Genomic DNA, 14,324 nt, shown 5'->3' on the forward strand with positions numbered 1-14,324 from the left:
GAACGAGCGTAGCCGGATTTGCAGCGGATGAGCCAGAGTATGAGCTGCCAGCTCCCGTTGAAGAGGGATAGTGAGGGTAGCATAATGTGTAGTTGTGCTGACTAGTACCGTAAGGGACGGCATGGCCAAAGTTGCTGTTGCTGTTGCCAGAAGGGTAAAGTATACCACCATCGCCACCAGCCGCGGCATCACTGTCGAGCATGACGAGTGCCGGATAGGACTTGCTCGTCGTCGCTGCAGGATGTAGTTGCTGCTGTTGCTGCTGCTGCTGCTGCTGGGGCACGTTTCTTAATCAATCCCGGTAGATGTAGCTACAGTTCTTGGGGCTTTCCTGTGGGCTGGGACTGCTGGATGGAGGCGCAGGACTAGAGCTACTGTTGGACATGACTGGGGAAGATCCGGAGCTGGAATGGTGTGGACTGTCGGAACGATGTTGTGTTACTGGAAATACGGAAAGAGAAAAAGTGTTAGTTTAAAAATTATCATTGGGAATTAGACTACATTACATTCACCACTTACCCATACCATGCCGGGGCGGCTGCCTTTTCATACGGCCGAGACTTCTGTTACGAGTGTTTGAATTAAGGACCTATATAGAAATGCTATTTTTTAATTATACTTTCACTACCCTTCAGCGGATCGATGGTGGTACGATATAAATACATCGGTCAACCATTGCGAAATAGATATTTACCATATTTTGATTGATCAGTCCCTGGCTGGTCTCAGCCGCCCCGTTTCCGTCTCAAAGATATACCTGTAAAACAAACGACGAGAAAATACATTAGCCGCCGTGCCACACAGCATTAAATATCGCTTTAGGGTAACCGTTCCCTGGCCACTGTACAACAGTCCAGTAGCGAATGAGTGATAGGATCGGTAGAAAAACAAATTTCATTTAAGGGAATAGATGAAAAAAGCGTTCTCAATTTAACGATTGGCGAGCAGAGTAATTGTGAAACGGACGAATAGTATACAAGCATAAAACACATAGAAGAAAAGCGAACATAGAAAACTATAACGGTAGCATTTACTGCAATGGGCTTTGTACAATGAAAACTCAATGACGATGTCGTTGGGTGACTGTTGCAGATGAATTAGTCGCAAAAGAACTCGAAGAACCCAAAACGGCAACCGTATGCTAGTTGAAATCTTCCTTTAAGATTTAAAAAATTGAGCTCGTGTAATCTTTTTACAGATTATTGAATGTAAAAAGAGGATTATCAGTATAGAAATATCATTCAAAAACTGTTCTCTAGCCTTCTTTATGTATAAAATAACAATCTAAAGTACAATATTATATTAAACAGTGACATGTAAAACATTGAAGTGCATTAGCAAAATGAAGTGAGATATGTTGTTTCGTATTGCAGATCATGCAGATAATTAATAAAAGAAATTAATTTAAAAAGAAAACATATTTTCCACAAACGAACGAGCTTTATTTCCATTCGTGAGAAGCGAAGCGAACAATCCGCAAGCTGAAACGGATCATTTTTATTATTTTTTTTCACCCCCTCAACGTGACACGAACAAACATGAAAAGGGACACCTTTTCCGGGAAAGAAAATTAACGTCAGCCAACATTTCAAGCCCCCGCACCAAATAGGCCAATACCAAACGAAAAATAGAACAGAGCACAAACAATTCGGGCACGATGAAAGAAACAATCCAAGAAGGACGACGAATGAAACGAAATACTTCATAATCAACGGCACAACACAATTAAAACCATACAATTTTGCAAGAGATGAAAATTCGATTACGGACACTCTCCAATACGGTGCAATCAATGCTTGTTATGACGATTGGGTATAATAAAAAAAAACAATGGGGACTGTATTTTTGTGGTACTATACAAATGCAATGCAAGAAAACGAAAAGTGAGCAAAAATCGGGGCGGAAACTAGTGAATGAAAATGTGATCAGTGAAAGCGCTTGATGATTTAATTTTGAAACGGCTTAATTCGGAATTCGTGTAGGAAAAGGAGGTGTTGCGGCATGGATGGATTACAACAAAAAAACGGACAATGGAGGCGCCCAGTAGCGCCTTCCAGTGAAGGTTCAGAGAGAAAAAAAAACTTTTTGCCGAACAGAACGTGTAGAAACCACTGGTGTGAGTGTGTGTTCCATCTTTAAGTAGGACCGCGTGGACGAACGGACAGTGGGTGGTTATGTGAGGTTGATTTAATTTAGGTTTTGATAACATTACAAAAGAAAAGGGCCAGGAACACTGTTTTTTTTTTCTTCGGGACCTACTTTTTTGACACTTCTTGTCGTTGAAAATCCGTCACCGCGACGATAATTATCACCCTGTTGGAAATATGGTTCGCAAATGGGAAAGCGGAAAACCCAGGGAAAGAGAAAAAGAAAGAAGAGAGAGAGATTCAGTGAGTGAGATATAGAAAGACAGAGAGAGAGAGAATGAGAGATAACATAAATAATGAAAAGTTTAGGATAAGTTTAGCATCTACCAAAACGAGCAGATTTGTATGGTTTGGTTTGTTATGTGTGTTTGTTGTGGGATGGTTTACTGTAAAGTGTTTTATCTTGTACCATCTCGTTACAATTCTTTATATATTTTTAACCTCAGCTTGAGAAATGGAAATGGTTCTGGTTCTTCTCGAACTAGAGCAGAAGGTGCGATCGACAACCGAATTGTTCTTAATAATAGCGCACACTAGCCGAATGCGAGAGCCCGCGGTGCGCACAAGCTGCACGTGGAGCTGTTGCTAGCAAAAGCTGGCGAAAAGGCAATAAGCTTTACGGTTATTGCTTAGCTGCATTCAATCAGTCGCTTGCTGCCTGCATCATTCGTACGTAACACTTTTAGCTAATTTTAATCCCGTATGAAGAGAGTAAGTAATCATGGCCGGAGAATCTAAAATGAAACTCATGTCGACACGAATAACGCACCCACACCCGGGATGAATTGACGTATGAATCGTGTGGATTTTACTGCTTTGGTTCCGAGATTACCAGCTAAAGATGCTACATGTCAAGGTCACTGCTTAACGTACCTGATGGGATCGAAGGGTGCCGAAGTTGTCTCGGCCTCGGTAATTGTCTCGAGCATTATTGTAGTTGTCCGGTTGGAACTGCAAATGGTACACACAAAGGGCAATCAAATGTCAATCCATCAATCGCCAGTCCCGAAACACGCGCGACTTACCTGGAACAACGTTTCCGAGTTGACGCCATGATGGTGACCCATCGGTTTCCTTAACGTATTTTTTGGCGAATGCTGCATCTTATTCTGACTAGACGGTTGAGGTAATAGTACAGGCTCGGCGTAGGTCACTTCTTCGACCTGCGGTAGTAGCTTCGGTTCGGCTTGTATCCTAAAAATAACAAAAATGAACAATGTTAAAATATTATAGCTCCATGTAAGTTTGTACAGCTTTGCACGGCTCTCCCATCCCGTCAAATCGATAACTAACCGATTAACATTCTGACGCTGTTCGAAGTACTCATACTCGGTATCCGGATATGGTAGGTTGTCGTCCTCGTCCTTGTGACATCGGCGACCACAGAAGTAGCCGGTAATGAAACCGACCAGCAGAGCAAAGATTGCCCCTGCCAATACGGCCATGACTAGCGTCTCTACCGTATATTGAGCGTTAATCAGATCGGGTGTAATCTGCGGTCCCTTGTCGTTGTAGTTCTCCGAGTTGAACTGAATCTTATCTGCCGGTTGATCTCGGAATGGCCGCTGTGGATCGTACTCAAGATCTGAAAACAAAAGGTACACCGAGCTGTTATTTAGCCTTCTGTTCATTACAATAGTATAAATCGTTGTGGTGATTGTGATTACAAAGATTAAAATAACAATTACTGACACAGAAATCGATTGTCAGAATAATCATTTCGTCACTAAATCTTAAGGCACTGGTCTATCGGTACTATCCGATGTGTGATTGGTTTTACAACTGCTTTGCAAATTTAAAGTTAAACAATAAACAAACCGTTAACATTGGTTTGATGTAAATAACAGTGCTGCAGAATTATGGGGCTTACGACATTTTCAGACACTGTCGAAGCTTTTACTGATTTTATCAAGCAAGAACTGGACGCTGCAGATACAGATCTGTAATTCTTCAAGATTTCTCGACCGAAAACTTTCCATTCACACTTTTGCAATTGATTCATGCATTGTTGACTAAAACTTATTTATTTCATTGCTCAAAAATTTCCGATTTTTCTCCTTAATTCAAAAGCTGGTAGTTAGGACAGTTTTGCACTATTGTCACGTAAGATTCCGTGAATACATGACATAATTCTTTCTCTCGCATCCAACTGTTCCTCCTCTGACATGGCATCAAGTGCTGGCACAAAACTGGCCATAAACAAGGAATTCGCCTTGTTCGTGTCCACGGTTTGTTTTTGCTGCTCCTGTTTTCCTTTTTCCAAAGTCACAAGCTTTTGCAGCACGGGATCCACCATCTTCGCTTTTGAACTACTTGTTTGTTGTGTCGTTGACTCGTGACGGTACTTTTGCGAATTTTCTACCACCTTTCCAGGAGGTGGACTACGGTCTTCCACGAACGCCTCGTTCAAAAATGTATCTGTGGATGTACATATGCGAATCATTTGCCGTTAATCGTTTGTCGCTATTTGTTCCAACACCTGCCTCTTCGTTGAAGAAATTGGCAGAGATGTGCCAGATTAGAATTCCGAATGGGCGTCCTATGCAATGAGTTCCAATTAGTTTTCTGGATGACGTTCGACGCTATGAAGAGTTACTAAGTTCAGCTTTACCACATGTTTTGTATCGAGTTCTGTCGTTGATTGAATGTTTGGAACCGGCGGCAAGGCAGTATTAGCAGAACGTTCAAAGTTTAACTGCTACACTGCTTAACATAACGTCCACGACTACCCAACTCTGCGCAGTTCTTGCCTTTTCAAACCACATTATTCGATCAATGAGATGGACCAAATGTTGGATGAAACATGATTCTTGCCGAAAATATTCAGTTGCTTTCCATTATTTCCCCCCTAATATTTCTTACTTCGATAGTCCTTATACATAATTAAGTTGATTGAGATCCTTCCGAATAGGGTTTTCATGCACCAACTTTATGAAATTTTCTTCATTAATATGAGTAACGTGCATTGTGTTTGAGCATTCGTTTTAAAATTAAAGTAGTAAATAATATTCTAGAATATAGACAACTCTGCAACACTCTACCAAATAAAATTGTAGCGGTTTGTTTTACTTTTCAACTTTAAATTCGTGTGAAATTTAAAGTTGCGATACACACGTCCGACAAAGTTGCTTTCGACAAAGCGTTTGTGTCAATTATGCATCAAATTTCCTTAGTGGAAAATGTAGCAAACACCAATGACATGAATTTTCAAATCCATTTCTATAAAAACAGGATGAACTAAATATAACTTGTACTATAGTATTGAAGATGATTTATAAGTATTGATGACTTTAAAATACACATGACAAAAAGTGTCACAAACAAAATGATAAAAACATACAAACTGTACAGATTGTACTAATGTACAATCATACAGTTAGTATGAAATCATTTCTTTTTGCACCAGATTACTAGTGTAAATGAAAAATGAAACAATCGTTTATTTGTAACAGCGTAATTTGAGCATCGGATGGAAATAAACGAAATGTTGCTGTTATACCCTATACATAAGCGAGCTGTTAAACCCTAGCAAGCATATGAGTTCGTATCAATCAGCCTTTCATGTCTCGTAGTCTCCATTAACTGGTTTACCCGTGTGCTACAACCACTAATCCAATTAAAGACACCGATGACAAGTTGCTCCCAATTCACGTACACCATCTCTCTATCGGACGTACGTACCTCGGTAGCCCTGTCGTTCGACGACGTTTGCATCCTTTGCCATCTTGCCAGATGGACATGCCGCGTGATCACCGGTGGCCACGCTCTGGTAAAATACATTCTCCTCAGACCACCGGGGGGCACCATGTGACCGACACTTGCCCACTATTTTATCCCAGGCACAGTACGGATCCTGCAGCGCTACACACTCACTATGGGGAGAGAAGGAGAGCAATGATTAAAAAGAAAACATTTAGCCGAGGGAATGTTCAACGTTATAAGCAAATGGAAATTAAAATTGATCTGAATGAAATGGTCCTTTGGGGATGAGGAATTTTAGATTTATAACGGGAGTACACCATGTGCACGGCAATGTGCTTCCTTTACACGAGCGTTGTACACCGTTTATTGTAAGGATAATTTTACCATAAGGAAGCAAATCTAGGTCTTTGCATGGTGCTGCGAATATTGTTCACAACCTCAACCCAATGGCGCAAAATTACTAGCATTTAACTCCTATATTCCAACGCAGCACAAACAAGACGAAATATGTATGCGCTCGGATGCATTAATTACCTGCAGCTTGTTATCTTCTCACTGCTGCAGCGGTGCAATTTGATCGCCAGCACGGTCGTATCGGTGACTATAATTAATTTTCCATCATCGTAACTGCCATCCTTGGGAGTGTCTGCGGGTGTGAAGCAGCAACGGCAGCCGTCCGTTTGTTTGGATTTGGTTCGTAACAGCATTGTTTTGCCAATGGTTTTGTTCGCCCGGGGGAGTGGGACGTTGATTACAATCGAGCATTTGTTCGTTTGATCGCCGCGCGTTGTACGTTGCCGCAGGACATTGCACATTAATATGCGAACGTTGCACGATGCACACAACCGAGAATGGTAGGTCGGCACGGATTGTATGAAAAGAAATTAAAACGAAACTTAGATTAGTAGTCAGCTATTATCAATGGTAAACGAGGTGGGGAGCTGTAGGAAAGGGAATTAGGTAAAAAGGCGGAGTAATTGAATTTGATGCGTTTAAATGAACTGTTTGTTTAATTCACAAGGGTTCTTTGCGTTTTCTCTAACTCAATTTGTTACCCGATGACAATCTCGTTGCCTTTTTCTGCATAATGTTTTCTCCATTTTCAAACGAAATCACAGTTTGCACATCTTCTATTCAATCTTACCAAGAAGTTTTTTCGTTTTTATGTGCCGGAAAAAGCGACGATGCCTCCTATTTAATACAGCACACACACAGAAGATTCTCATGCGCAAAACTTTTATAATGAGCACTAGTCGTAATCTTGTGCCTCGCTGACTAAGCACACACACACACACCCATACGGACTTCCACCAGTAGATCAACAGCGAACGAAACAGGCAACATCACATAACATGTTCGTACCTATCTGACGGTGTTTCGCTTCACAACTTTACTCCAATTACTGCCTAATTATGAGTTCGCTTCGCACAGGTCGACATGCTTCTCCCATCGACCCGGAAGACGCACACCTATCCCAGATATCGAATGACGCTAACCAAAGAAGAGGATGTGTCTTTTAGAAAGTCGCTGAAAAGTCGGTTCTTTTTGTCAGCGATACTTCTCTTTTCAGCAATGCCGAATAAACTGTCAGAACTGAAAATGCGGGGGGGGGGGGGCGACCGACAGCGACTCTTTCTTTACCGATGCAGCACTTTGTCTTTCGGCATCACGATCGTTTGCGAGCGTGGCAGACGTCCTTGGGGAGGCATTCTTCCGAACCGGTTCCCTTTTACCGCGTTTTAGTCAGTAAACATCAATTAAATTATAAACTGAAGTTTTATTTGACCAGCCGGGTAATTGAGCGGCTGTGAGCATGATGTGCGCCGGGGATACTGAACAGATCTTGCAGTTGAAAAGTAGTGCTGCATGAGTTTTTCTGTCGCTATAGTGCGGATATTGCTGATACAACGAAGGTACCAAGTACGTGGAAATGAATAAATATGCTAATAAGACTAAAGTAATTAACGAAATTACACAAACTGTAGGGTAATAGTAACATTAAACGGATAACTCCTTCTTAAGGGAACTAACAACCTACTGGTTCGTATTTATTAAGGGTCAGCTTCGAATAGACTTGAAACTTCAAGTACCATTACGTCGAATACGCTTAACGCCCCCCTATTGTAGGCGGACCAGATAATCGTTTGCATCCTACCTGATAAAATGACTAGTTCTTGCTAGAATAAATAAATTAGATCAAAAACTTATAACTGATAGTTCAGCAAGTTGTTACAGGACATACTCAAAACCGAAGATTATACCATTTATAAATTTGTTTTTTAATAATACTAATTATTAAAAATTATTCAACTATACTAATCAACCATTCCCAAAAAGAACAAAATTGGTAATGGAAAAAAAATAAATAGTGCATATAATCTTAAACGATCTCATTTTAAAGTTCAGTTGTACCAATTACGAAACGATTGCACTATTATCAAGTGCAGCAAAACATTGTCAAAGACGATAACAATAGCTCAATTCTGTTAATCCTGATCCGCCTAACAGGACCATAATTATGGGCTATATCGCGGAAAATCGATAAAGCCCTAAAAACCTAGCAGGACATCAAGCCAACGCTTAGCGAACGAGCTGGCCAGTTGCCAGGTTATGCACGTCTTTTTTCTTCACAGCGCAATCAGTGGCACTAATCTATGCGGATGCTACCGGACGACACTGCGTCACTGTCAATCGGTGGTCATCAGAGGCGTGATGACCGGGGAAACGGGCACACCCCGGTGCCGATCATTAGACCGTGCATGGATCACACTAAGGAAGGCACCGAGGCCAGGCTGAGCATTAGAAAAAGGCTTGCTTTATCGTCCTGATGTGATCTAAAATGCCGACCGGGGCTGTCAACGTATCTTTTCTACCTATCGATTTCCTCAATTTGCTTTAGCTCACGTTAGCTCGGGCTTATCTACACACCGTTTGCCACCAAACCCCGGGGCCGATCGATTGTTTCTCGATTTAATAAAACCTTTTGCTGGGAGGAAAAGGTACACGCGGGAGTGAGGCAAGTGGAAAAGAGAATGGCAAATCCTTATCCTCGGTTGTTACTTTTTGAGGCGGATTGAAATTCCCACCGGACCCAGTTGAGCCTTTTCCTTTTTTTTTTGAAGAGGTTTGAACGACAACGATAATCATACCCTGCCCGGTTGTTGCCAGCGCCAACAGTTATATAGGGACTTGCACACTGCTACTCTTCACGTCACTCCACCCGATGTATCGGTGGGATACTAAGAACAACGATGATGATGATGTCGATGATGACGATGATGAGGACGCAAACCGGACGATGTGTCTGAATTTTACCGGAAACAATTTTCCAATGTGTAGACTCGGGCACGCTGCCCATCCCGATTACCTCACCAACTGGTTTTCTTTTATTTCACTGGTACAAACGTGCAAACGAAACAAAACCGAATTGTGCCACGATTCGGGCCACGTGCCACGATGTGGCCTTTTGCGGCCGAAGAGCACACATTCACCTAAAACTGTATGCGTGGGAAGGTGGGTAAATAAGGCTTGCGTGGCTGTGTGGGTGGGTGGTTTGTGTGGCCTCACCGTGGCCGTTGTGTGGCAAAACGATCGGAACGTCCAGTTTTATTTTTACCACCCACTTCGTTTGGAGCTGCGGAATTTGCTTTGTGTCCTCATCATACCGGCTCTGCCCTCCATTTTGTTTTTGTTTGCGAAACGCTGCCACAGTTTTCCGTAGAACGCGATTCCCCAGCATCGATTGAAATTGAATTAACAACCGGCAGAATAAAAGGGAGACAGAGAGAGAGAAATAAAATTTGCTTTGAGAAAACAGTCGGCGCAGCACTAGGACACACCGTACCGCTTTTCCACGAAAGCTTCGGTTCCAAAAACTGACCCACTTCGGAGGGAACTTGGGTGAGGATGTATTTATCCTGCTTTTCTTCCGGCCGATCGGGCTCAAAACTCAGTCTCTACGCTAGGTCGTTTGAACAGTCCCGTGCGAATGTGTAAAAGGTTAGCACAGCGTGAAAATTTCAATTCAACATAACACACACCCAAATATACGGCCGAACAGTGTGCGCCTCACGTGGAAAAACAATCCGGCCGGCACTGGACGGAGAAAGCCCTAAAAATCGCCCACCATTTCACTTCGCTTCGACGAAAAGAAGGGGAAAATAAATTGGAAAAATGCAAATAGGCTTCACCGTTTGGGGCCGTTTTGTGAGCGATGAGTTTATCCAGCTGCTGCGAAAGGAACTGTGTTGTCCACCCGCTGGTCCGTGTGTCTACCATTCGATTTGGACGATGTTTTTCTTCTGACCAAAAACTGGCACGCTCTCCGTTCCAAACATCAAACGTGGAAGCGTTAAAGCAAGGGCGCAAGCATCTTTTTTCTCCGGTTGTACCACCACTCACGGATCTCACGGATCAACACAAATGGGAACGGAGGCACTAAGGTGGAAGTGGTTTTTCACTACTTCTACACTTTTTTGTTTTGCTTACCGTACTGTGTTGTGCGAACGATTTCCAGCGTCCGAATAGGTTCGTTCGTTTGAAGTGCATCGATTTCCTCGATCACCACCGACGTTACCTTCTTGTTTGAGTCGGCCGATTCAGCGTTAACCGTTTTGAGGATTTTACCGTGATCTGCAAAAGAATGCAAGGAAGGAATGATTAAAGTGTTTTTGAATAAACGCAACTGTGGTAACGGGATAAGGAGATCGATTTATTCTTTCTGTTTGGGGGTTTGCAGGACTAATGTATTGTAATTCAACATCGAAAACATGTACACATGTACACGAAGCAAACCCTTAACAATAACATTGATTATAAACAGTAAAAACCAAATGGTAAACAAAGGCATCACATAAAAATAGCTCCTTCAGATGACATCCGAACTTACCTGTACCAACAAAGATGACATCGTATGTCTTGCCACCGGGCGTTTTTATTTGTGGATCTACGGCAATTGCAGTGAACCGATACCTGTGAACAGTCAAATAAATCATTGTTAAAGCCATAGTTCAAGCATTAATCATAGCAAACTGAAGAAACTGTTATTGGTTTGAAGTACTTATAATATTTTTTTTCAATGCAACAAATTTATTTTTGTATAACATAATTTTACAAATTGTTTTTTTTTTCTGACCGTTCCAAATGAATTGAAAAAAATTTATAATACCTACAATAATTGTCAGGTATTTAAAACATTCTATTACTTAAGATGTTTTACTTGATAGTAACATCCATTTCCAGCATCTTAAAATATGCAATGGTCATTTATTGAAGCAACTTGATTGTTTATGCAGTATTGGGAAATTGTTATAACACTTTAGTGTAAGTCCTATGGTTCCCTTCAACCCTGATAGAAAATGTAAAACATACCACAAAACATTCTAATGGTGCAAGTTTGACGTAACAAGCAATTAAAAGGAATAAAGGAATTTAAGACTTGTTGTTTTGTTTTGCTCCAACCATTGTGCATTGCATCAAAAATAACAACATAATCAACAGCATGTACAATTATTTGATGCACAACATTTCCCCTTGATGCAAAATATACAGTTAGCTCTATGCAAAGCGCCCTATTAAATCTAAACATCGGATCTACAAAACATTGCCCCGGATAGCAAAAAGGTTTTATGCGGTTAATCCTTCCACATCCTGGCCACCTATCTACATGCATATCTTCACCCCGGAGAAGCATTAATGCAAAACAGTTTCAAACAGTTTTTCTGTCCACTGATATGGTATCAACACTTTCCACTCACAAACACACACACACACACTTACATCGTGCTGACGCGCGTCAGGATCGGAGAGCCGAAAAATGCGGGCACGGTTTCGTCCATCAGCGAATGGGTCTTTTTGAAGTTGAGCGTCAGATCGGGCAGGGTGCGCGAATCGTTATGGCACGAGCCGGGCCGTGGATCGGGAACCTAAACCAGCAACGTTGAAGATGAACCGGAAACGAGAGAAATGGATGCAATTCAGTAAAGCGAAATAAAATGGCACACACATCTCGACCGGAGGTGTGCTGCAGCAGCAGACGTCCGTGTCTCGACGTGGTCACACGCCAACAAAATTGACAGGATAAACAAGCGACACATCGCGTCCAGCATTAGCCAGTACCGGCAGGAGCAGCAGCATCAACAGCAACACGGTTCACGTTTGGTTTTATTTTAATTAGCGGGCATAAGCACACGTTTGCACTAATTAGTTTGCAGTTCTCGGCGCTTGATCCGCCGTTCCGTTCTGCTGTCCTGCTGTATCTATCCATCTGAGGAGGGGACGAAATGGACCGTACTTTGATGGTGGTGAAACATTTACATCGCGCTGCTTTGATCCAATTAGCGGTAAATTTCGCTTCTTATCTAAGGGATATGTGGCAAATGAGCAAACCCATCGCTGTGCTGCTGCTTCGCTTGCAGTGGAGTAGTTTCACCCCTCGGCGGTTGATTGCACTCTTGTCGCACACTAATCAGATTACTATTGAAAGCAATTATCGCTAGATCAGGAACCAGTTACTAACGCAAAGCCATGTTTAGTGGTTGAAAGATGTGAAACTTTTTTTCTTGCTCCCTTTGCATAAAGTGCACCGGATTATGCTTTCGAGCATGGTAAGGAAATATGCACACGTGTTTATCCATGCTTAAAAGGATCCACTTACGTTCAGCGGGTTTACTGGCAACCAATTCGAGTTAAGTCCACTTTGCTCCTTGAAGTTACCCTCGAACGTGTCCGAAATTTCCTAAAACGAAAGAGAAGGCGAAGAAATGTGTTACTATCGTTTATCAAGTAAATTACATTTTAATGCGATTTATCTTCAATATGCTAGCTCTTTGCTGCCGTATGCTTAAAAATGAAAATTATCTCAAAAAGCTCCTCCATATATATTGTGCACGTGATGGTGATGATGATTATATTACAAAACACCCTCGTAAAAATGGGAGGGCATGCGGCCACCGCAACCCGGGTTGTTCGCTGGACACGTTTCTGTTGCCACGCAAAATAGGTCAACGGGAAAACGGGAAACTCGAGAGCGAGAGAGAGAGAGAGAGAGAAAAAACCCTCAATTTGAGTGCGGTTTGGCAATTTCGCGAAGTAATGTCAATGGGATTGGATGAAATGTGGGAACGGCGAGTGGTTTTGGGTGGCTTAATGGTATTAATTTCGGTCTGCAATGAGTTTGAGGAAAATTCCTTCACAACGCAACCCCCAACGTTGGTTGCCTCAATGTGAGCGATGAAAATTGAAAAGGTTGGCGCGATGAAAAATGATTCATGGCTGCCAAATATCAAACGGAAATAAGTACGATAGAATACGAATCGTTTCCTTCAAACGGAACAGCATAAAACAAAGCTAGTTACATCGCAACAGTCAGGTGTTTTCAACATATTTACACCACTCAGACGATTGATGACACCAGCGCAAGATTAACCATTATTATAGCAATCGGATCAATTAGTGGCTTCTTATCGACACAACCACTGACCAACTACGGCGACGCTTTCCATCTCATCATATTATCAAGTAATAAAAGGTTCGAAAGATCATTTCGTTGGAACATTGTTCAATACCAAAGCAAAATTAAAAGCCATCGTTCGATAGTAAAGCGGTTAACTTTTACTTTGCGCTGTCAGTTAAATGGAAATGGTTTCCAAACTGAAACCCAATCCTGCTGCCGGAAGTGCAAACAACCTTCGCGAAGACCCACCGTGCGCCATATTCCGTCCGAGTACGATGGGTTGAATATTCTATGAAATGAAATTTTAAATCCCGTCCATCAATCGTCTAACGAGCGACAGGTCATTAGCGAGCGAGATAGCTACCTTCACTTTGGGCTTTCACCGCCGGCTTTGAGCAAGAGTCCTTCGCCGGGGCAAATAAAACCGCACGGAAATGCAATGAAAAGACATTGCTGGGGCTTTTTCCGTTCCTTTGGTGTGGTGTCCCCTGGTCGAAACCGGCGATCAAAATCAATCATCTTTGATAATGTGCAAAGGTGGTGCGAGAACTACGTTATAGCACCCGGTAAGCACCTTTAATGAGATCCTTTTTGCGTTTTTTTTCTATATTACATTTGTTTTGCTAAAGGTTAATGGTGTGCGTGGACAGTTTCGGTGAACGGGGAGTAATGATAATGATGATTGAAATGGCGTGGTTGGAAAGCAACAGGATTATATTTTTGTGGCAACAGCCAGTATGCCTATTGAGATATTAGACACAAAAAAACAGCTAATAACATTCATTGCATAGAGGGAAAATATTAATACATGTAATTTAGTACGCATCTACGCAATTAGACCATATCGATTAGTTCCCGGAACTAGCAACTGCACTGTATCGTTTAAGCAATACATCAGTTTTAATTAGTGAACATTTCGCCGGTACATACACGGCTGCCCAATTTGGCTAATGGAATAAAATTTCATCAAATGCACCATACCGTTCGCAAAAGGTACAGCAGAGGCCTCTCTGGTACGCTTT

General features: G+C 42.0%; 1 protein-coding gene across 1 annotated transcript in view; it reads right to left on the minus strand.

The window, feature by feature from the left end:
* Positions 1-292: 292 nt before the first annotated feature.
* Positions 293-14,324, minus strand: part of LOC128713738 (semaphorin-1A) — a 119,083-nt gene continuing 105,051 nt past the window's right edge. The window contains 14 exon segments of the mRNA XM_053808605.1: positions 293-441; positions 520-589; positions 2,260-2,313; positions 3,009-3,098; positions 3,173-3,341; positions 3,441-3,640; positions 4,031-4,073; positions 4,274-4,302; positions 5,821-6,019; positions 6,384-6,495; positions 10,338-10,481; positions 10,738-10,820; positions 11,628-11,773; positions 12,505-12,585. Of these exon segments, the coding sequence (XP_053664580.1) occupies positions 293-441; positions 520-589; positions 2,260-2,313; positions 3,009-3,098; positions 3,173-3,341; positions 3,441-3,640; positions 4,031-4,073; positions 4,274-4,302; positions 5,821-6,019; positions 6,384-6,495; positions 10,338-10,481; positions 10,738-10,820; positions 11,628-11,773; positions 12,505-12,585 (1,569 nt within the window).

Source organism: Anopheles marshallii, chromosome 3, assembly GCF_943734725.1.
Source record: "Anopheles marshallii chromosome 3, idAnoMarsDA_429_01, whole genome shotgun sequence".
Lineage (NCBI taxonomy): Eukaryota > Metazoa > Arthropoda > Insecta > Diptera > Culicidae > Anopheles > Anopheles marshallii.